The sequence below is a fragment of the Erpetoichthys calabaricus genome, chromosome 12 (assembly GCF_900747795.2).
Source record: "Erpetoichthys calabaricus chromosome 12, fErpCal1.3, whole genome shotgun sequence".
NCBI lineage: Eukaryota > Metazoa > Chordata > Cladistia > Polypteriformes > Polypteridae > Erpetoichthys > Erpetoichthys calabaricus.
The window spans coordinates 31,528,960-31,552,576 of record NC_041405.2 but is presented as its reverse complement, the minus strand read 5'-3'; the positions used below and the strand labels follow the sequence as shown (position 1 = coordinate 31,552,576).

Here is a 23,617-nt window from a genome sequence, read left to right as displayed (position 1 = left end):
AAAGGCTCAGCTGTTTTAATCTTTCCTCGTAACTCGTCCCCTGTAGCCCTGGAATCAGCCTAGTTGCTCTTCTCTGGACCTTTCACTAGTGCTGCTATGTCCTTTTTGTAGTCTGGAGACCAAAACATCACCCATCACTCCAGATGAGGCCTCACCAGTGCATTATAAAGCTTGAGCAGAACCTCCTTGGACTTGTACTCCACACATCGTGCTATATAACCTAACATTCTGTTAGCCTTCCTAATGGCTTCTGAACACTGTCAGGAAGTCAATAGTCCACTATGACTCCTAAATCCTTCTTATAAGGTGTACTCTAGATTTTTTCCAACCGCCCATTGTGTATTCAAACAGGCAGCAACTCTGTACAGCACTCCAGACATAAACTCACCTCAAGGAACTTGTGGCTCCTAAAAGAAAAATTAGGAGCTAATCTTTTTGGTGCCAAATAATGAAATGTGTAAAATATTAATCTTTCAGTTTGTCACCTTTCTAACCTCTATGTATGTGTCTAATTCTTTTCCTCCTCCTGTGCAATGCACCTTTCCTTTGTGCTTTTGTCTCTCTTGATGATTTGGGTAACTTTCAAACTCTATACAGTCATTTAGAACTGTATTTTACGGAGTCTGTCACTGACAATCGGTGTCAGAGGGCCATCTGGTGTAATTTTGGTCTTACTCTTGTTTGAAGTGAGCCAGAGCTTCACTCTGGGGGGTAACTGCTCAAGTGATGGGCCTTCTGGGCTGATCCTGACTAAATCCTCCCAAGATTGAGACATGGAGCAAATTTCGCATTTTTGACTTTATTCTTTCTCTACTGAAAAGCCACATTCATGCTAAGCTGCTGAAATAGGCAGAACAAACATCTCAAGATGTAGAATATTCTGGAAGTCTGTGCTCTTTTGTCAGTAAGACTTAATCAGAATTTTTAGCAAACTCCATTCCATTTATACAACCTCGACATAACATGCATTCTCGAGACCAGTTAGAGTGACAGTCTTTGGCCATGAATTATTGCCCAAATCATTTGGAGAAAACGAGACTGAGAAACACCATATGTTCTCAGACCCCTGTGAGCTACCTTGCTGTGATTACCCGTCATATTTCCAAACTAGCTTTCCAGTTCCTTAACTATAAACCTACACTGTGTTCTCAAAATACCATTGAAGGTTGTCTCTAAAGCTGGTGAGACTTGTGCCTTCTGAAATGTGACACCTGTATTGGCCCTCTGAAAGGTCAGCGAGTAGTACCATCTGGTGTAATTGTGAGTTGTTTGAGTTTTCAGTCTCTGAGATCTGTATGTTATCCTGGGACACCATATTTTTTATGCTGACGAAATGATTGTAGCCCTGTGTGCTGCTGAAAGTTTTTTTCCGTCTTGTATTTTGTCTATCTTAATTTTGCTTTACTGTAATTATGTATGGTATATTTATATAAGAAAACCTGGGCCTAGACTCTGTTAGCAGTTAGGGTCTGGCTGGGTTAGGGTGAGCTCCTTCTGGACTGGCCAGTGAAGGTCCTATCCTGATTTTTGTGCTACCTTTTGGAGGTATTGCACCCTTTTTGCTATGTTCTTGACTCCTACTCACAACTAGGTGAGCCGCTAACTGCTGTGCAGAAGGGGGTTTATTTCTAGTGGGAGGAATGGGTGAGGTGGGGGGGTATCTGGGAATTGGTGGATTGTATTTTTGGGGGTTTTCACCTTTTTTTAAAGCCATTATTTAAATGCATCCACAAATAACCGGTCAATGACCTACACCACGTTCTCAAATTGTACAGGTTGTGATGTGGTCTCCAGGGTACTTTAATATTGCATAGTCAAACCACAGACTCTGCCAAATAGCTGTACTATAACTTAAACAAGCAGACTGTTAAGGTTCTTTCTATTTTTTGAAAAGCTGACCTAGTTAATCGGTCTTGGATGTCTCTTCATGTTTTTATTGGTTGGTTAATTTTAAGATAAGCCAGTATGAGCTTCTCAACCATAGCCCTTCTGACTGGTCAGATCTTGTTTGTTCTGAATAGAACATGTTGGTGATTACATGTGTTAGCTACATAGAGCTATCTAGACAAGAATATAATCGGTAAGCTGGTTAAGTTTATAGACACCAAACTAGGTGGTTGGGTAGATAATGTAGAATTGGCTGCACAGTTTCAGAGGAGCTTGGGCAGATCTGTGGTAGATTACATTTGATTAAATCTGAAGTGTTTCATGTAGGAAGGAGAAATATTAGATTTGAATACACAATTGGAGGTCTGAAATATGAAAGTATACCTTATGAGAAGGACCTAGGAGTCATAGTGGTCTACATTCAGGCAGTGCATATTAGTGATAAAGAAAGCCAATGGGATTTTTGGTTCTACATTGTGATTTGTGGACTAGAAGTCAGAGGTTGTGCTTGTTACATAATGCACTGGAGTAATGTGTTCAGTTTGTCTCCGTACTACAAAGACGACGCAGCAGCAGCTTGCCAAAGTCTAGAGTGGAGAGACTAGCCTGCTTACAGGACTGAAGGAAACTCTTCAGTTTAAGCAAATGGAGATGAAAAGGTGACCTGATTTGAAGTGTTCAAAATTCTGTAAGAAATTTAGTCCAGTAGATCCCAGTTACTTTAAAATTCAAAACACCAGGCATGGCAGGAAACTTGAACACCAGTTTCTTACAATTGAGGTTTTTTTGCACAAAGAGCAATGGACATGTGGAATTACCAAGTGTGGTGGAGAGCAGGAATTTACGGACCTTCAAATCTACTCTTGGTTTTATTTTAGAAGATCTAGATGAAAATAATGGACAGGCTTGTCTTGGGCTGAATGCCCTAGTCTTGTCAATTTTCTAATGTATGAAAGCAAGCACTCTGGATATCATCATCGAGTGAAATCTCCGCACATGGCTTGATGGCAACTCCGGTCTGTACTGGAAATTGAGAAGGATGGCTTCAAGGGCTCTGAGGGCAGATAACGAGGCATTTGTTAGGGGAATCTGTGAGGAACTGACACACCATCTATGGTCTAGTGACCCATGTCCTGCTTACAGAGGAATCAAAGCATAATGCACATTTGAATCTGCTCCTCTGAGTGTTGCAGTCAGGGCAACTGATAGAACAATCCTTACGGATGACACTGCAGTTGTGACCCGCTAGGCTGGCTACTTTGAGCAGCTGTTTAAACCTGATCCTCCGGCTGGGACGTTGGATATCTCTGGGTCCACAATTCTTGAGGCTGATCCTCCAATTAGATGTGAACCACCCAATCTCAGCTGGTTCACCACCTGTGCAATCTCAGTAAGGACAGGGAAGGCTGCTGGGATCTCTGGTATCCGGGGTGAGCTTCTCCAGGCTGGTGGTAAGGCTGTCATCCTGGCATTGCAAGCAATCTTTGCTTATATTTTGGAGGTTGGTGTCATCCCAACTGATTGTAAAATGGGACTTGTCATCCATATCTGGAAAGGGAAGGGTGATCATCTGGATTGAGGTAATTGCAGTGGGATAACACTGCTCTCGGTGCCGGGTAAGGTCCTTTCTGGGGTCATCCTCAATAGGATCCATGATCACCTGCTCACCTACCAGTGACCGGAGCAGTCTGGTCTTACGCCTAAGTCTACCATCAACCACATCCTAACACTGAGGGTTCTCATGGAGCACAAACATGAATATCGGTTTCTTTACAGCCTTTGTTGATTTTCATAAAGTGTTCGACTCAGTTGATTGAGCTTCCCTGTGGGGCATCTTTAGACTTCGTGGGGTCCCCTCAAGGTTGCTATATATCATGGCCGGCCTGTACACTGATACTGTGAGTGCTGTGCAGAGTGGAGGCAGAACCTCTGCATTTTTCTCAGTTGATTCTGGGGTTCTTCAGCGGTGTGTTCTGCTCCTACTCTGTTCAATGCTTGCTTGGACTGGGTGTTAGGCAGGGTTGTGGGGCATCTGTTAGTGAAGAGAGATTCACTTATCTTGAGTTTGCTGATAATGCTGTGATCTCTATGGAGTTGATGCAGGCTCTGATCGGAGTTCTTAAGAGGCTGAGCAAGGAAGGAGTCTGAGTGTCTCAGCTTGAGTCCTGGATAAAAAAGATCCAGGCCTTTAATGACCTCTTAGGCACAGTCATCAGCAGTGTGTCTGTGTGTGGAGAGTGTGTTGATCTGGTCGAGAGGTTTACTTACCTCGACAGCGACATTCATGTCTCTGGTGACTCTTCCTTTTGAAGTTAGTAGATCACTGGAAAGGTGTGTGGCATTCCTGATATCTATGCAAAAGGACAAAGGTCCAAGTCTTTAGAGTCCTGGTGCTTCCTGTCTTGCTATATGGTTGCGAGACCTGGGCGCTATCCAGTGAACTGAGACAGACTGGACTCCTTTGTTACTGTCTCTTAAGAGAATCCTGGGGTACCACTGGTTTGGCTTTGTGTTTAAATGAGCCTTTGCTCACAGGGTCCCGAATGAGGCACATATACAGTACCTGCATTGTGAGGGAGCATCAGGTGTGGCACTATGGCCATGTGGCAGAATTTCCCCAAGGGTGAAACTGCTCTCAGGATCCTCCATTGAAGACCAGAGTGACTGGACCAAGCCAAGGGGATGCCCATGTAACACCTGGCTACAGCAGATGGATGGTCATTTTTGGAGGGTGGGACAGGACCACATGTCTACTTGGGTTGCCAACCAGGATCCCAAGCTGTTTTGGCATCTGGTGAGTACGGCAATGTGCTGTACCAGTGCAAGCTCCTCAACCTGACCCGAACAACAAGAAATTTGAAAATGTTACACTGTGAACAGGCTTAGCTGAATGAGCAGCAGTTCCTTATTTTAGGCATGACTAATTTTAAATGTGCTAGGATGCTTAAATTGGGAATTGTCTAGTGAATTTGTATTCAAGCTCATTCTTTGTTTCAGCTGACAGTTACTGATTCATTGCTGTGTTGAGAAATTTAAAGGAAACTCTGCAGTTATTTTAAAACGTTTGTTGGACAGACTGCCTTTAACACTAGAATTACCAGAGCCTACGAAAAAACTCGTAAATCCGTCCCACCTTAAATCGCGTCTTAGATCCGTTTGCACCTCTCCGCCAGAGTCCTTTGTCATCTAAATGTGCTGATAAACAAAAGCTACTAGCAACCAGCTATTCCATCCCCCCACCGACTTAGAACGAATTTCTCCTAGCTCATGGCTTGCCTTGATTTGATTTTCTGGGATTGAAGTGGAGTTTTAGAGTGGAAATAATAGTGTTATTTGGAATACACGCATTTCATGTATGTTCCGTTTCTATAGTAGTCTGTGCAAGCACATTTTTAAAACAGAAACATTTTTCATATTCTAATAGTAAATGACAAAATGTAGGCATAAACTATATAACGTATGAAGCCTGAAGTCCATATATCAAAGAAACACTTTCACAAAAGGTACAAATAAGAGAACACGTGCGCTTTTATTCGAAAATATAACTGCACAAAAAAAAAAAGCCGCGTTAGCATGCCACATTGACATTCTTACTACAACCACCGCGGTGGCGTAATGTTATCAGCTCCTGACTGGGGATCATAGGGTGGCGAGTTCGATCCCGCACGGCTCCACTTCGAGAAATGAACTGCTCTTATTCTTACAGTTTTAGAATAACAACATAAATTTGATTTCAGTCTGTAACAGCCGGTGTAACTTATGATACTGGTAAAGGTTAGCTTTTTTTTTTTTTTTTTTTTTTTAATTCACTTTTCATTCTCGCAGTCGCATTCAGAATCAATCCATACAACCCCATCTGACATAGACGTGCTATAGGTCTGCAGTGTACCACGATGCCCCCCCCCCCCCCCCAAAAGGGTTCTGACACACAAACGCTGGCGAAGCTGCCTTCTTCGTATCTCACCGTCACTTGAAATCAGCAGTTCTTCGCTGCTTATCAATCCATACAACCCCATCTGACACAGCTGTTTTCACATAAATAAAAGTGTACTTTTATTCAAGACTATAACCGAAGAATAAAGAAAGCAAGTTACAGTTGGTGGTTGATACGACAGCTTGCGTGGTGCAATGCTAAGAACTGCTGATTTCAAGTGAAATGCGTGTATTCCAAATAACACTACTGTATATTATTTCCACTCTAAAACTCCACTTCAATCCCAGATAATCAAATCAAGGCAAGCCATGAGCTAGGAGAAAGTCGTTCTAAGTCGGTGGGGGGATGGAATAGCTGGCTGCTAGTAGCTTTTGTTTATCAGCACAACGGATTTAAGATGCGATTTAAGGTGGGACGGATTTACGAGTTTTTTCGTAGGCTCTGGTAATTCTAGTGTTAAACTTGAATCGGTGACACGCACAGATTATAAACGCTCAAAGGTAACTTGAACCGAGTCAAAATAGGCCGTTAACCACTGTGCCTTTGTGCTTCCGGTTTTCATATACGTTGAAAAATATACAGTATAATGAAAATGTATATAATTATATGTAAATTGTTTCTGATTTTTAGCTGACATCTAAGGGTTTTTTCCAGGTTTCCTTGATATTCACAGTAAAAATGGCTTCTTGGGAGATTAGATTGTGTCCAGAATACCAGTGACTAACATAAGAATGTTGATGGGTACTGATTGATTGATTGGTTTTGTAAGGTTAGTCATTGGGAAAGGTTTACATTTAAACTGTCATTTGTTTTGTATTCTATCAAATAGACCCCTTGCTCTTGTGTTCGGTTTATAATCAAGCTAAATTACTTTTCTGGGACTCTGGGTATCTAAGGCAACATAAGTTTACAGCAGTTTTGTGGCTTCTTGTAAGAAGCCTCACTAATGAGCGGTGTCGGGTAGTGCCATAAGGATCATAGAAGTGCCTATATATGCTAAGTGGGGATAAATATGGGATGGAAAAATGGGCTGCTCTCTGATAACGAACATGTTAATTGCTTCTGATCTCCCCAAAGGCATTAAAAGTGTTCACCAAATAATGAATTATTTGACTTGGCTGTTTTGCCTTAGCAATCTGAATTAAACTCTTCAGCTCGACTGCTGCCTGGGATGCTTTCCCTAAATTCGTTTTTTCTTGTGACAGGTAACTGGCCATGAGGTGAAGTATGTGGCTATGATTGTGGCAGCCCCAGAGATCAGTGATGTTGGGTATGGGCCCATATCCAGAGACAGCGGGCTGCGGTGAGTACCAATCTCCCTCAAACCCCATTCCTTTTGAAAACCTGTTCCTCTTTTTATATGAAGCACATTTCTCCAAGAGAGTTTCTGGTAAATGTTTTTCATAAAATGCTTGCTTTTATATTGCCCCATTAAATATTTCTGCTCTAGGGTAATGAGTGAAAAGTAGTTTTGCAGGCAGCATAGCCTGCTTAATGAGGAATTTTACTAGAACTGGCAAAGCAGAGTTTGGTCTCCACCACAGACTTATTACCCAAGTTTATAAATAAGAAAATGGCAGCCTTGTGTATATTTCACACTCCCCAGTTTAAAAATCCATTTTCTAAAACTGCTTACTCCAGTTCAGAGTCATTGGGTATTAGGCAAATTTGTGTAGTGTTCTTTCTATGTTCCCATGGAGTTTTTCCCCAGCATGCAGTAGATAGCAGACTAGCCAGAGAATTACCTTGGTATGAGGGTCTACGTCTCCCTTAGACTGCAGTGTTGGTTTCCACTTTGCTGCTTGAAGAGGCAGTGACTCACCCTGGACCTTATAATATGTGGGCAGGGGAGTTTGTCATCTGTCTATTGCCATATCTGCTTAATTTAATTGAGGGTCGCTGGGACATTAATCTACCTTGAAAGCATCGGGTACAGAACCATTGTAGGAGCCGTATCCTATCCTTGCCAAGTACATGCCAGCTTTGAATGATGTGCCAGCCCAACGCAGGACGTGCTCACACTAAACTAGGGTTGTCTATCAACCTAACCTGAATGTCTTTGGTCATCATGTGTGGAGTTCACATGTTCTCCAAGCACGTGTGGATGTACCCCCTGGTTGCCGACCAGGTTTAAAACCTTGTTGTAGTAAGAGTGTTATCTGCTTCAACAATATTGTTCAAATCTTAGTGCAAACGATCATTCTTGAACGTGTTTAAAGCAATTTAAATATAAAAGTAATTACTTGCACAAATCTTCACACCCTCTTGAGTTGTCAGTATTTTCAGCAATACTTTGGATGAGTGTCTGCCAAGTTGGCATAGGAGGGATACCTTTTCATTCTGTCCAAATCACATAAGCTCTCAAACTGGACGGTCCAGTCTAATTCTTACCATTGGTTATTTTGATTCAGATTTGTACCTGTAATTATCGAGCATCTCTTAATTACTCCTAGGTACTTTGCTCTGAAAGTCTGACTAGGATGAACAATTAGTCCTTCCTCAGAGTAGGACAGCGTTTCTCAACCTTTAAGTATTTGCGACCCGAGTTTTAATAAGTTTTAATCGTGCCCCCTAATGGTTTTTTTGAAACCCTAATAAAATTTAATTCATGTGTGACATCGTGACAATGCAATATATAACTAACTGCCTGTGAGTGAATATCATTTCTTTCTCTCTAATAAATAACTTTTTTCGAATGTTTGTCCGTGCTCTTTCTTCTTCTCTTAGTCATTGACGTGTCATCTAGAATGTATAAAATTATTGTCATGAAAACATTTATAAGAGCTGAGAGCGCAGGAACTGTCTGACAAAAGCATTCACACAACTGAGGTTAGATGACCGTGGTCTTGTTTGAAAATAGTTGTAAGAAGGGTGTGACTTGACAGTCTCATGTTAAGTCTGTCTCCCGGGACTTCATAGTGCACCAACATTTTTGGAATCTTTTAATTCTCGCCGGCAACACGAATTAGATGATTTACAAGTCTCTGACTCTGATCCGTACAATATATTCAATCTTTTCGCTGTTCCGTTATTTCACCGAGTAATTTGTTTGCGCTAATGGGATCTTTACACTTTTTTGAGACTTTCGAATTTTCGTACTTCCATCATCTCTAACCTGCTCTGCATGAGTACCGCGCCAACATTCTCGTGGGATGTATAAGTGAAAATCATATCTCGTTGTTGTCTTTTTTTTAAATATATATAATAGAGAGAGATGCATGTGCTGAGCACTGACAGTATGGCAAATTGGAGAGCTGTAGCTGTGATAACAGTTGTGGTTTCACCATTGGTGGCTCTGTTCTTGTACCCACACATCTCTTGGTGTATCGGTGCCAACAGCAGTGGTTAAAAAGGTAAAGACTAGCTATCACAATTTTTTTTTTTTTTTTTTTTTTGCCTTCTCATCCTAATTATTTACACCTGACAAAATATTTGCCATCCTATAAATGAAAATGCAGTGCAATGCATAAAGAAGCTGCTAGTGCATTCATTTTTGTCTTCACATCAAGATTTTGTTGTTGGTGACACGTGTTTACATTCATAAATACAAGTGACCTGCATCTGATAATGTGAACGCTCAAGATAGACTAATCTGAGCAGAAAATCTGAATCAAGCAATGAGACATTTAATGTGAATGTAACCGTGATATTGCTGGCGATTCACATATGCATGCTTGTCCACACTAGGGCAAATGATCTCTGTGTGCCTGCAGACTTTCATGAATGCAGCTTGCTTTCACATTGCCTCCCATGGAGTTGTAAAGAAATATAAATCTGCCTTGCGTGTTCTAAGTTTGGTACAAAATTTGAGAAATGGTAGCATTCAGTGCATCACAACCAACCAACATTTTTAAATTTGGCTGACCACGTATGGCTTATGTCCACAAAGATGGAATGATCACATGACATGCAAGGTTTGTTAAGAGTATTATTCCATCTGTCATTTCTTTTTGTGAGTTCATTGTTCAGAGTTTCCAAAATGTTCAGCCTTTCTTGATGTGCATGCATATATTTTGCCTGGACACCAACTTCTGGCAATTCCTAGTGAGTCAGAACATTCAGAAGCTTTACTAATCCTGGTGATATTGGGAGCAGAAAACTGAAAATGCTTTAACTCCTAAGAGTAAGGCCACATTTTTGTCCCTGAGATCTTTCAGCCAGTTAGGACAGTTTTCGTTCACTGCGATACTTAATAAATAGATGTTCTGCAGAACCTCTCCATTGTGGGTTTTCTCCGACTGCTGTGGAGGATGTCCATACAATGGGGGCCCATCTATTTATCACAAGCCTCGCTGTTCTGACTTGTATAGGACTATTTCCAAAGCAATTGTTCTCACCCCTAAGCTTTATGGTACAGATGAGGTTAGAATGTTACTTTACGGCCATACTGTACGCCGACAAATTCCAAATTTGTTCTGATCGGACCACAAATTCTTTCCTGTTTGTATGTAGTGTTGTGCCTCATTTTCCACATTCATATTCGACTTTTCTTGCCTACTAAAGGCCATTTTGAAGGAATATTAATGTAATCCTCTAACAGGAAGCAGTGTAACCCTCCCGACTTCCTCAAATGCCTCTTCAGTTCAATTTCAGGTTACTTTTTTTTTTTCTCTCTAGTCTCTAGCACAGGGGTTCTCAATATCGGTCCTGGGGGCCTACTGTGGCTGCAGGTTTTTGTTCCAACCAGTTTCTATTTTTAATTGGACTCCTGGGCTAATTAAGTGAACTGTTAATTTTGTCAAATTCTGTGTTTTGGGAAAAAATGTAGAAATTAGAAAACTGTTTGGTATATTAAAATGTACCAAGCAGTTTTATTTGAATAATGTATTTTGTTTTCTTTTTAACAATATTTTCATCTTGATTTTCATTCTGTTTTTTTGCAGAGTGTTCTAATTGTTTAATTCATTATTTTCTAATTAGTGGGTCTAACGATGAAGTAGTTGCAATCTTGTTGTTTGCCTGGCTGTCTGCTCCGCTGGTTGTCATTATTAGGATACAATGAAGGGAGCAAACTGCACAGAGAGAGGGCAAAATAGAATGAAATTAACAAAAGGTTGTTAAGCATTTAAATCAAAAGCAGAAATATTCCTAAATGTCTTATAAATGTAAAACTTACTGCGGTGCTTTCTTAATGAAGAATAAGTGAAGAGAAAAAAAAGTCTGCTAATTAATTGAGCTCAGTGTTATCAGATGTTGTCACTGATTAGGAATCTGGTTGGAACAAAAACCTGAAGCCACAGTGGGCCCCCAGGACCGACATTGAGAACCTCTGCTCTAGCCCATTGCTATCAATTTAGAGCAGTAGAATAATCAAGACAAGGCTTTAACAGAGCCAGCCCGTTTCAACTTAACAATCGGCAGTCTGTCCGTACATCCATTATATGGGAGTTCTCGGCAGCAGCTTGTGTGGCAAGTTTTGATTGTTGCTTCATATTTCATTGTTTATAATAGAAACAGCCAAATTCTTTACATAAGGGGTCTTCTATTTGAAAAAATTGTTAGTGTGGGAAGTGGGGGGATTGGCTTTAGCAATCGACTAAAAGCTACAGTCTGAGGCTTGTTTCCTTTTTATTTGAAATTTGCACAAACAAGACCTTGCTTATTTATTAAATCTGTGTAGTTTGCTGTGTGGCGTGCTGTTTACATTCGGTCTGACCCTCTATTTTCAAATGGGGAACGTCTGACGATTTTAGCTCAATTCTAGCATTCTTCTGTATCTGTGACAGTGGTCCCCTGACACTATCAGATTTTGTCCTGCTCGTGTCACATGTTCCTATTCAGTTCTTTTGATATTTTGGGTTTTGGTTGCTATCCTGCCATGTGTTGCTAGGGGTGTGTCCTACATGTGCGTAAGCATGTGTAATGTCAGTGTGGCTCTATTTAAGAGAGCTGCATGCTTAATCATTATTTGAAATTTGGTTCAAAGGGAATCCTTGTTTAGCTTGAAAGAACTAGTTTGCTCTAGCAACATCTTGAGGTTTTCTGACTTAGTTTAGGCTGCTTTGAATTTGTGTAGTTCATTTGGTTGTGGATTTCTTTAGTTCTTTGAACTGACCTCTGCTCTGTCCAGTCTACTAATTGATTTGCCCATAAACTATATACAGAACTTTTTGGTCAAACCAGTGCTAACATCAGGACCCTAAAACTAAAATTCTATGACATGTTGACTTAAAAGATTTTTCATTTTTATTCTACTTCCACTAACCCTTCTCCTCAACCTCCAGCCTGCAGGTGGAATGCTCCTATTCTCGGAAGCAGGTTACGAATTTGGAGCTCTCAGCCATGGCTTTCCCCTCTCCTCAGACAGTAGCCGAATTTGCAAACATTGCTGTAGAGATGAGGATCTCAAAAGGTAAGGACGGAATGGCTGCACTTTAGTATCCTGCTGAGGGGATCTTTCTCTGCAGCTGGCAAATAGGAGGCTTGTGAAGGGTACAGGGTCAAAGGATTGAAGCAAAATGCAGGGGAATCCTGGAGGAAACTTGACGCAATCTTGCAAGAATCCTCTGTTATCTTGCTGGTTAACAAACCTTTATTTTAGACTAGGGGGTTTCGGCCCCCGCTCGCTTCGCTTGCCAACCCACTTGCCTGCGTCTCTGCAGCTCACATATGTGGATTTCACTTTCACCAAACAACAAATCTTTTAATTCTCACGGATACGCCTCTTTATTGGGAAGAAACACTTTTTCCCTGATGGCAACACGAATTAGATGATCTACAAGTCTCCGACTTAGTTTAAATCCGAGCAATTTATTCAATCTCTTTTAGCTGTTCCGTTTATTTCTCTGAATAATTTCCGTTTGTGCTAATGCGATCTTTATCATTTTTTTGAGACTTTCGAATTTTTGTACTTCAATTATCTCTAACATGCTCTGCATGTGTATTACACCAACGTTTTTGAATTCTTTACAACATTCTACTTTATCTACTCTTTTATTTCCAGCCCTGGGCATGTTTAAATCTCTTGGCACAAAGTCTCATCTCGTGGGACGTGAAAGTGTCTCTCTGAGAAAGTCCCGTCTCGTCTACTTTCCAAGACTTATTATAATAGAGGCGTTTGTGTATGTGATGGTTTAGTGCAGTGGTTCCCAAACTTGGTCCTGGGGACCCACTGTGGCTGCAGGTTTTCGTTCCAACCAGATTCACAATCGGTGATGATGATCGATAACAACTGATCTCATTTAATTAGCTGGTCTTTTTTACTCTTCTCTTATTCTGCATTCAGAAAAAACACAGCAGTATGGTTTTTACATTTAAAAGACCTTTAGAAATATATTTTTTTTCTAAAGCTATAAATGCTTAACTCTTGTTTTCCTGTTTCCCCTTTTCCTGTGTAGTTTGCTCCTTTCATTTAACCCTAATAGTGACATTTAACAACCAGCATAGCAGACACACAGGATGATGAACTCTGCAATGACTTCAGTGTCAGACTCGCTAATCCTCTTTAATAAAATCCCTTTGTGTGTCCTGGTGTCCGTGTGTGTGGCTTCTGGCAAAGTGCACATGTGCGGGGCTTCTGGTGAAGTGTGCATGCGCGGGGCACGGTGTGATGCGCGATATTACTGTCAGAGAAAGTTAGAGGCATTTTACGGAAGTACAAACCAGTATTACTGTGAGAAGAAATTAAAGGTACACAATACAGTGATGCATATTACAGCCACATACAAGCCAGTATTACTGTCAGAGGAGATTAAAGGCATATTACCGACGCGCACGCCTGTATTACCGCCAGAGAAAATTAAAGGTATATTACGGACGTACAAGACAATATTACTGTCACACAAAATTAGACACACAATACATGGTGGCAGCCCACGAAGAACAGTCAGCTCTGCAAGTAAACATCAACAAAAGAAAGGCTGAAAGAAAAATACGACCAACAAAAAGAATGAGGTCAAAGTCCCTTGCCATTTAATATAGACTGTTCCTACTAATGTTTATGCACTACTGTTCTAGCGCCCGTTATTGTAACGGGCTAAATGACTAGTAGTAAATAATTTAACCAGAACACCTGGAAAAGCAGAATGACAATTTGGTTGAAAATACTGTTAACGACCTACATATTTCCTATATAACTGCTTATTACATTTTAATAAAAATCTACCAAACTTAGTTTGTAATTTCTACATTGACTCCAACACAAACTGCATAATGACTCACTTAATTAGGCTAACTGTCCAATGAACAACGGGAGTTGGTTTGAACAAAAACCTGCAGCCGCAGTGGGTGCCCAGGACTGAGTTTGGGAAGCACTGGTTTAGTGAATTGTCAGACTTGGAGGTCAAAACCTAACTATAGTAGTTCTCCTGAAATCTAAGCCTTTGTAGAAGAGACTTTTCTTGTCTCGTACTTTGTCATCTTTTAGTGTTCTCTAATTCATGTTTTTGTACTAAAATGTAAATCCTGTAACACAGTGGAAACATTTGTTACTGGTACCTCCAGACCTCATTTTTGGCTTAAATCTCACACAGTCGCCTATTTGCAGTTTGTATGTCTTCCCCAGTAGTGTTGTTTTTTCCTCTGGTTTTCTCTCCCACATTCCAAACATGTATGGGGTCAGGTGAGAATTACTAACCTAGATAAGTGTGTGGCCATATCCAAAGTTTTCTGCCTTTTATATTAAATGGAATAGAGTGCATCCTAGCATCAACTGTGAGCTACATAAAGGGAGTCTTAAAAATATTCTCACACAAGCCACATTGCAGTGTTAGTGGTTAAATCTGCTGCCTCACAGGTCTAGGAGTCCTGGCTTGTCATGATGTGGAAGTGTAGACCAGTAGATGGAGAAAGGCCTTGTGTATTCGGGCAGAACATACTGTAGAAACTCTTAGTGACATTTAGATATGTAAAGAGTGCTGTGCTTTGGCCTGGAGTCTCCTTCACGGTTTACCTTTTTTTTTTTTTTAACCTGATTTTTTCCAGATGAGGTGCTCTGGCGTATCCCGGTCTCCATAATGTGTCTAATGTAGGTCTCCATGATGTTTAATGTAGTTAAGCGTCAGGAGAGCTCTATCTAATCCTGGCAGCCTTAGGCTGGAGTGTGAGCGATCTCTGGGTGGGACACACCTACTCATGCCACGCCAATTCACTGTTGACATTTTGCATAACTTGGGGTGTGAAAGGAAAGCTGAAGTACTTGGAGAAAAGCCACTGCAGATGCACAAATGGTTCGACTACATGTGGCGACTCTGAGGTGGTTAGGCAGTAGCCTTAACTACAATGCAACAATGAAGTCCTCAGTTAACAAAAGTGCAGCAAATGGATGAATGTAGCAAGAATCCCTTTAAGAAGAGATCATGAATCTGAAATGTTATGTCATTTACTCTTAGATGCCACATTCCAGGAGTTCTTTGAAACCAATGACCTTCCCATCCACCAGCATCTACAGGAGCCCATTTTTGTTGAGGTACGCCTTGTAGAACCTTTGGATCCAAGCCTGTCGTTGGTTGTGAGGGACTGTTTTGCCTACCCCAGGACACAGGAAAGCCTATGGATTCTGCTGTTTAATGGGTAAGAGGGTGTGACGGTCACGTTATATAGTATACCATTTGCTTTAACTGCTCTCATTTCTATGTAAATTGCATTGTATATGTACTGAGAAGCTGCGGTGGGTTGGTGCCCTGCCCGGGATTGGGTCCTGCCTTGCGCCCTATGTTGGCTGGGATAACTCCAGCAGACCCCTGTGACCCTGTAGTTTGGATTCAGCAGGTCGGAAAATGGATGAATGTACTGAGAAGTGAATTCACAAAATAGGATGAACGGTTTTAATTTTTTTTTTTTTTTTTTTTGGCCAAGTCTGGATGGCACAGTTGAGATTGACCTGCGATTGTACTGGTTTCAGTTTGCCAGCTGACTTAGTAGCCACCTCTTTAGAGACCTTGTGCTGCATGATGACTTTTCAATGTGCAACGGATTTCAATCGTGTTATTTTATGTAATGCTCTGCCAATGCACTTGATAGTTATAATAATAATAATTCATTACATTTATATAGCGCTTTTCGCAGTACTCAAAGGGCTATCCACACAGGGAGGTACTGGGAAGCGAACCCACAATCTTCCACAGTCTCCTTACTGCAAAGCAGCAGCACTACCACTGCGCCACCTGTTCTAGCACAAAAATGCATTGATTTTCAAATGTCTCGATATGCAAGTAAACTGATTGCATGTCTTCATCTAGAGTTCGAGTGGGAATTTAACTTGCATGGTAAAGCACAAGGCTAATATTAGCAAATTGGAGTTGGATGTTAGGTTGGTACACACCATGGAACTTTTTATCATGCATCTATTTTGGATATCTTTGCACCTGTCGTAAATGTTTACACATCTGTGCTACTTTTGCTTCTGTATCCTTCCTGTAGAGTTGTTAGTTGAACAGTGCTAAGGCTTTGAGAGAAGGCTTTGGTCTCGTACTTGGCGAGACCATCCAGCCTCTTAAGTTAGCTATTTCATTGTCCTTTGAGTTTTCCTACGGTATCATTTTTAGAGCATTGGAACAGTCTGGGCAAGGGCAGGCCATTCAGCTCAAGCTCACAAATGCTGTTCACCTAACTTCTCTAAAATAACATAATTCAGATTTGAAGGCCCCACCCAAAGTCCTTCCTACTACACTCGAACTTATTTCATGTCTGTGGTTCTCTGTCCAATGTTTTAACTTTTGCTCAAACTCTGCGTGTGTCCTCATTTTAAGAGTTGATTTTAAAGTAACGGCTGTAATCCCTTGCAGTGTGGTGTCGTGGTTAAGGCTTTGGATCTCAAACCTTGAGTTTGTGGGTTCAAATCCCGCTACTGACACTGAATGACCATGAGCAAGTCACGTGACCCGCCTGTGCTCCAACTGGAAAACTAAAAGAAATGTAACTAATTGTATCAAATGCAAGTCTCCTTGGATAAAGGCTGACAGCCAAATAAGTAAATGTTAAATTCCTTCCGTGATTTGTTTTTTATATATATATATAATATAATCTATAATAATAAAAGGCAAAGCCCTCACTGACTGACTCACTCACTGACTGACTGACTCATCACTAATTCTCCAACTTCCCGTGTAGGTGGAAGGCTGAAATTTGGCAGGCTCATTCCTTACAGCTTACTTACAAAAGTTAGGCAGGTTTCATTTCGAAATTCAAAGCGTAATGGTCATAACTGGAACATATTTTTTGTCCATACACTGTAATGGAGGAGGCGGAGTCACGTATCGCGTCATCACGCCTCCTACGTAATCACGTGAACTAAAAACAAGGAAGAGATTTACAGCACGAGTCACACGCGGGGAACGAAGGTAAATGACGTTAATTTTTGACTGTCTTTTAATACTGTGTAAGCATACATATTAACACATGTGCAATTAAACGTGTGCATTTACGGGGTCATTTCTCAGGCTTAAAAGCTCGCCTTTTACTAAAAAGGTAAATGCAAAACTATTTTCAATCAGTTTATTGAAACGCTCCCGTTAAGGATTGCAATAACATATTCGCGAGATAAAACAACGAAGTAGGGGGAAATGGAGGAAGAGCCGGAAACAGCGAACAGCAAAAAATTAATTAAACAATTGAGAACGGAGTGAGTGAAGCATACAAGCATGTTCATAAGGGAAACAAAGCACGGTGTAAAACGTAAGTTTAAATTAAGTTTATAGAAACGCTCCCGCTGCGGATTGCAATAACATATTCGCGAGATAAAAGTTTAATGAGAAGACACGAGGTATAAACGAACCACACGCCGTGGCGCAACGTTAGGGGCAACAGTTTCAACCATTCTATGATCTGCTTCTCGCAACTGAAAGACGGCACATGGCGGATGTTAGCCGACTTGCTGACCGCAACGTTAGGGGCTTCAACTATGGCGCTGACGCCACATCTCAGTGCCAACACTTTGCAGACTCTACTTAAAAGACACGCCCTCCTCACTGGACAGTTAAAAAGACCAATCAAACTAACGATGACATCAAGTATTACCCAATCAAAAGTAGGAAAGGAGGCATCTTCATAAAATGCGTGTGGGATGATTTGCATGACACGCTGCTTTAAAAAAAAAAATGATAAAAAAAATACGGGATAAATCCCGTCCAGTATTGATTCAAAACGGGACGTGCAATTTCATTCTCAAACGCGGCACGATTCCGTATTTTAAAGGACGGGTGGCAACCCTACAGTGCCAGGTAACCACCCATACAATCAGATTGTGATTCAGACTAGGAATGCAATGAATGTAATTACCCCGATCTACATACAAGGCGAAAGTCTTGCAACATTCAAAGATGATGGTTTGGGATAATTAGTACTTATTAAGTACACCGTGGCACATAAAAGAGCTTATGAAGCCTTGAACCGAAAAAAGCAAGATCTCAGAGATCGTTAAAAAAAAAAAAAAAAAGGAGGTAATGTCGTTTTACTCGCTGTACATTTTAGTCAAACATTACCAGTTATTCCACGAGGGAGACCAGCAGATGAACTCAACGTGTGTTTAAAATCCATGCTTCTCCCACGCTCGGTTATATGTCGCGTGTTCTCGGGTAGGTACACCAAAAAATGTATACATTTAAGCATGTAATGGGCAAACAACAAATGAGGTATACCCGAAGGCACTGCAGTAGTACTCAATGTAACTTCTTAAATGTTAATGTTTTACTGTTTAATAATTTATACGCTTCTTATATATTGTTCAAATTCTTTTATCAAAATACCAGTGACAGCGCAATGCACGATAACATGGAGTGAATACACCATACGCATCCGCCCACGGCTGCCCTGCTGTGCGCAGATAGGAGTTGATTCTAAAATAAAATAAACATAAAAAGAGTAAAACAATCATCACCCATAAAGCGGATAGCAGACGTGACGTATTATATGTGTGCCAGATTTCAAGTCAATAGGTGAAACGGTTTGCAAGCTACAGGTGATTTAAAATCCTGGACAGACCAACGAAAAGCCACGGTAGCAAATTATAGAAGAAGATTTTACTGTTTAATAATTTATATTTATATGAAATGTGCTTCTTATATATTACTTCATATTCTCATATGATAATGATGTTAATGTTGTTTATATTGATTTCTATGTTATTGTAAGTGCATCTATGTGTGTGTATGTATGTGTATGTGTGTGTGTGTGTGTGTATATATATATATATATATATATATATATATATATATATATATATATATATATATATATATATATATATATATATATATATATATATATATATATTAAAAAAAAAATATATATAAATGTGTATGTATATATATACGACAGCAACACTCAACAATGACAACACAATTACATTGACAATCATGTTACGTTATTTTTAAAATGTTTCCTTTACTTTTTCATAACCTCTTTAACACACTACTTCTCCGCTGCGAAGCGCGGGTATTTTGCTAGTATATATATATATATATATATATAATATATAACATAACACTTTGAGGAAATGGACATAAGGTGACCTGACTGAACTTAAAAGGTTGAACACCTTCGTTACTAATCACTCATACCTCTCGCTTCCTGAATCAGCCTACTTGCTCTTATCATCACTTCCTGTAACACTGCTTTGTTTCGTAATGTAGGCACCAAAACTGAACATGTGCTCAAGGCGAGGCCTCGCTAGTGTGTGATAATTTAAGCACATTATCCTACCAGTCTGGCTTGCTTCTGTCCACTTCCTTGATGTAGACTGAAGAGTCTCCTAGCATTCTAGTACATGTATATATGTATCTGTATATAAATTTTATATAATGCCCCCTACACACCCAGACCAAATATTATATAAAAGTAGAGACTTAAGATAAAAACATAAAGCAAGGATTTTAATGGGTTATGAGGAAAACAAAAGTAAAATCATTTGAAAATTATTTAATACAAGCTAAAATAATTCTGTAAAATTGAAATCATTTGAAAATATTTAATACAGACAACAAAAATATTATTTAATACAGGCAGTTAGTGGGCCATGGCAAGTGGTGGTAACACACTTGTTGACTCCGTATGTTGCAATGCTGATACAGAACTACAGAGCAGCACGGCTGGAGAGCAAAACGATAAGTGTCGCCGTCCTCCGCCAACCACAGCAACTGAACAAGTTGCAGACAGGCAGCAAACACTCTTTTCCTTGTTACATTTGGGTTATTTTCATCAAGAGAATCTGAGAAAAAGTATCGTACCGTAAGAAGGTAGAAAAAAATATATTTTTATTACGAAATTTGAAAATGAACTAAATACTGCACATTTGGCTGTTCCTGAAAGGTCAGTATGGGACAGGGGACAAAATTATCAAATATGGGACATGTCCCGTATATAAGAGACGACTGGCAACCCTATTACTGTCTAAATGCAGCTTATCTGAAAGGTCCTAACTTTTATAAAATGACAAAAGAACACTCCAAGCAAGTCAGGGGAAAAGCCCAAGTCGGATGGAGACAAATATCCAAGTTACTGAATATCCCTTGGAGTCCAGCTAAATCTTTCATTAAGAATCTGAAAGAGTATGGAACACCTGCAAAGAGCAGGGTGTCCACAAAAACTAAGCAATCGGGCAAGAGGTCACCACTGTGACCACTGAAACCTAAAAGTGATGAGCTCCAGCAGATTTTTAGACTGTGTAAAGAACAAATGTTTGGGGGGCTTCACCACCAGCAGCTTTATTGGGGAGCAATAGATTGGCACTTAAGCCAAAAAGGCCTCCTGGCTAGCCTTTGCCAGAAGGCACAATAGAAATGATGAAGTCAGCTGGGTAAGGTTGGCATTAGCCCAACACTGCACATTATCAAAAGCACACTCTACCCACCGTGAACCATGGTGATGGTAGTGTCAGGTTGAAGGGATTCCTCTCTTTGTAGACGGCCCTGGAAGGCTTTTGAAGGTAAAATGAATACAACAAAGTGGTAGTGTCATGTTGAAATGAATACAACAAAGTACATGAAAATCCTGGGGAGGGAATCTGATGCATTATGGCAGAAACCTGCACCTTGCAAAGCTGGGAGAGACCTGTGCACACGGACAAAGCTGGCCGCCTCTACTAAATGCTGACCTGAGGGGGGTGAACACTTGCACAATCGTTTTGTACTTGAGATTATAGGTTTAGGTCAGATTTCAGAGACCTGCTTTGACTTTGACATTAACTAGTTTTTCCTGCTGATCAGTGTCAAAAGAATTAAATGAAATCTGTGATTCAATGCTGTAGAGCAATGTGAAAAATGTTCAAATGGGTGAATAATTCTTTTTGATTTTAATGTCCGAGGGAATTTAATCAATATGGGTCTATCCACAAATTCACACAATAGTTTTTTTGTTTATAAAACACACTTGGTATTTGTTTAGGCTGGTGTTGAGCTATGACGAAAAACTTTTTAGCAAAGCAAAGATTAAAACACAACGGATTGCCTTCATTTCTTTAAAAAAAAAAAAAGAATCTTAATGCCTGTCTTAATATTCACCCCCAGGATAAAGAAGGGATCACAAGCTTTATTCTTACGGTGACCTAGTCATGCAAAATGTTTTAGTTACTTGACTAAATGTCTGGGGTTTGTGCATCTGTTTTCAGCTGGATGGATTTGCAGCCCCTCCAGGGTTGATTTCTTGCCTTGCTGCTAGAATAGGCTCTTGCTTCCCACAAACAGAAAATTAAATTTGTGGCACTCAGAATATTCAGAGTTACCATCTGAGACATGAATTTACAGTCTGTATTGAAAGAAAACCTCATTATGTTAGTTGTACGGCATGTTGAGTTGTGTGCCAAGATTCATGGAAATTGAGCCTCGTCAGTTTAAGCAAGTGAAGATTGTGATCCGATTTTTGAGGAGGATTAGCACAGTGGGTCCAGGCTATTGGTTTAGAATGAACTCTTCAAGAACATGGGACACCATTAGAAAAGTAAATGTCTCCCAAACATTACTTTGTCTTCACACAAAGAACCATAGGCACATTGAATTAATTGTTAAGTAGAGTGTGAGAAAGTGGGACTTTAGGGACCTTCTATCAACTTGACATTTAGCAGATGATTCTTAACCTTTTTTGAGTCACGGACCCCTTTAACAGCCTAATGAAAGCTATGGACCCCCTTCCTCAGAAATGTTCACATAAACGGAACTTTGCATGAAATGAAGATAATGTACTTTTATCAAGATTTGATTGTCATACACAAAATATTAAACTTTAAACAAAACAAAAAAAAACACCCTTTTTGGTACAAAATGGCCACTCATTTTAATTATGAAAGACTAGGGGGGCTTTGCCCCCCTGCTTGATTCGCTTGCCAACCCCAACGGCCTGTGCTACGCGCCAGCCACTTCACATCTCTGCCGCTCGCGTATGTGGATTTCACTTTCACCAAACAACAAATCTTTTAATTCTCGCGGATACGCCTCTTCATTGGGAAGAAACACTACTTTTCCCTGATGGCAACACGAAATAGATGATCTACAAATCTTCGACTTAAAGTTTAAATATGAACAATATATTCAACCTCTTTTTCGCTGTTCTGTTATTTAAGAGTAATTTCCGTTTGTTGGCACAAATGAGATCTTTACTATCAGTTTTTTGAGACTTTCGAATTTTAGTACTTTCATTATCCCTAATCTGCTCTGCATGTGTATCGCGCCAGCGTTTTTGAACCTCTTTACAACGTTCTACTTTGTCATCTACTCCTTTGTCTTTATTTCCTGCCCCGGGTGTGGTTAAATCTCTTGACGCAATGTCTCGTCTCGCGGAACTTGAAAGCATCTCTCTGTAAAAGTCGCGTCTCATCCCAGGCTAAAAAGTCTCGTCTTGTCCCAAGATTTTATTTATAATAGAGAGACAATCCTCTTGTGCAAATTAAAACGGATCTACTACAACTTTTTCTACTACCATTACTACTACATCTACTCGAAGTCAACAGTACTGGGCTGTATAGTAAATATAAATGTTAATTTTTATCTGACCCTCATGGACCTTCTGAAACTCATCCATTGACCCCCTAGGATGGGCAAACCTCAGATTAAAACCCCTGATCTAGATGAATGGCTAGTGAGCTTGTTAGGCTGAATGGCCTGCTCTCGTCAGAATTCAAGTTTCCATTGTTCCCGATACAACAATACAACCCACACATGCCAGTTACTTTTGGTTTAATGAGAGGTCAGTGCTGCATCACAGATCTAGTAATTCAAGTAATTTGTAGCTCCCAGAGGAACAGTAGAGACCACTTGGCATTCATGTGAAATTTCCCATCAGTTACAGGGTGGGCATTTACTGGTTTAAGAGTGGCCTGTTCTTGCCTGAATATTCAAAAATTTATAATTGGAGCCCAGTGATGGATGGTCTGACTTTATACAGAAGTGTAACAAGACTCTTTGGTGGACGGACAACAAATTTTATCTAGAAATTCACAAATGTGAGATTTCTGTGTAAGTTCCCGACTTTAATAATGAGTAACGTACCATGAATACAGACATTGTCAAATAAATTTTAATGCCAGAAGAAGCTTCTACAAACTAAGGATGAAGAGGTTGGGCTTTAGCATTCATTTTTAAATGTTTTAGCTGATGCAGCCTCATGTAATATGTAAATGCTAGTTGTATGCTTTTTTTCGGAAATGCTGGCTTAAGATCTTGGCATCAGAGGATAAAATCAGTATGCCTAGCATGCTGCAAAAACATTCCTTTCCATTGCATCTCTAGAAGGCCTTTAAGGTATACGACACTTTATTACCATTTTGGTTCTGTTTTGGATCTCTGCCACTGCACCCACACGAGGTCCTCTTCCTATTTAAAATGTAAAAATTGGCAAACATGAGTCATGTTAATATGTAGACTGACAGGC

The 23,617-nt window shown here is 40.2% G+C and overlaps 1 protein-coding gene across 1 annotated transcript in view; it reads left to right on the top strand.

Annotated features, from left to right (window-relative positions):
* Positions 1-23,617, top strand: part of LOC114662043 (zona pellucida sperm-binding protein 4-like) — a 69,330-nt gene that overhangs the window by 30,951 nt on the left and 14,762 nt on the right. Inside the window, exons 6-8 of the mRNA XM_028815337.2 lie at positions 7,027-7,124; positions 12,046-12,173; positions 15,151-15,331. Of these exons, the coding sequence (XP_028671170.2) occupies positions 7,027-7,124; positions 12,046-12,173; positions 15,151-15,331 (407 nt within the window). The remainder of the gene's footprint in view (positions 1-7,026; positions 7,125-12,045; positions 12,174-15,150; positions 15,332-23,617) is intronic.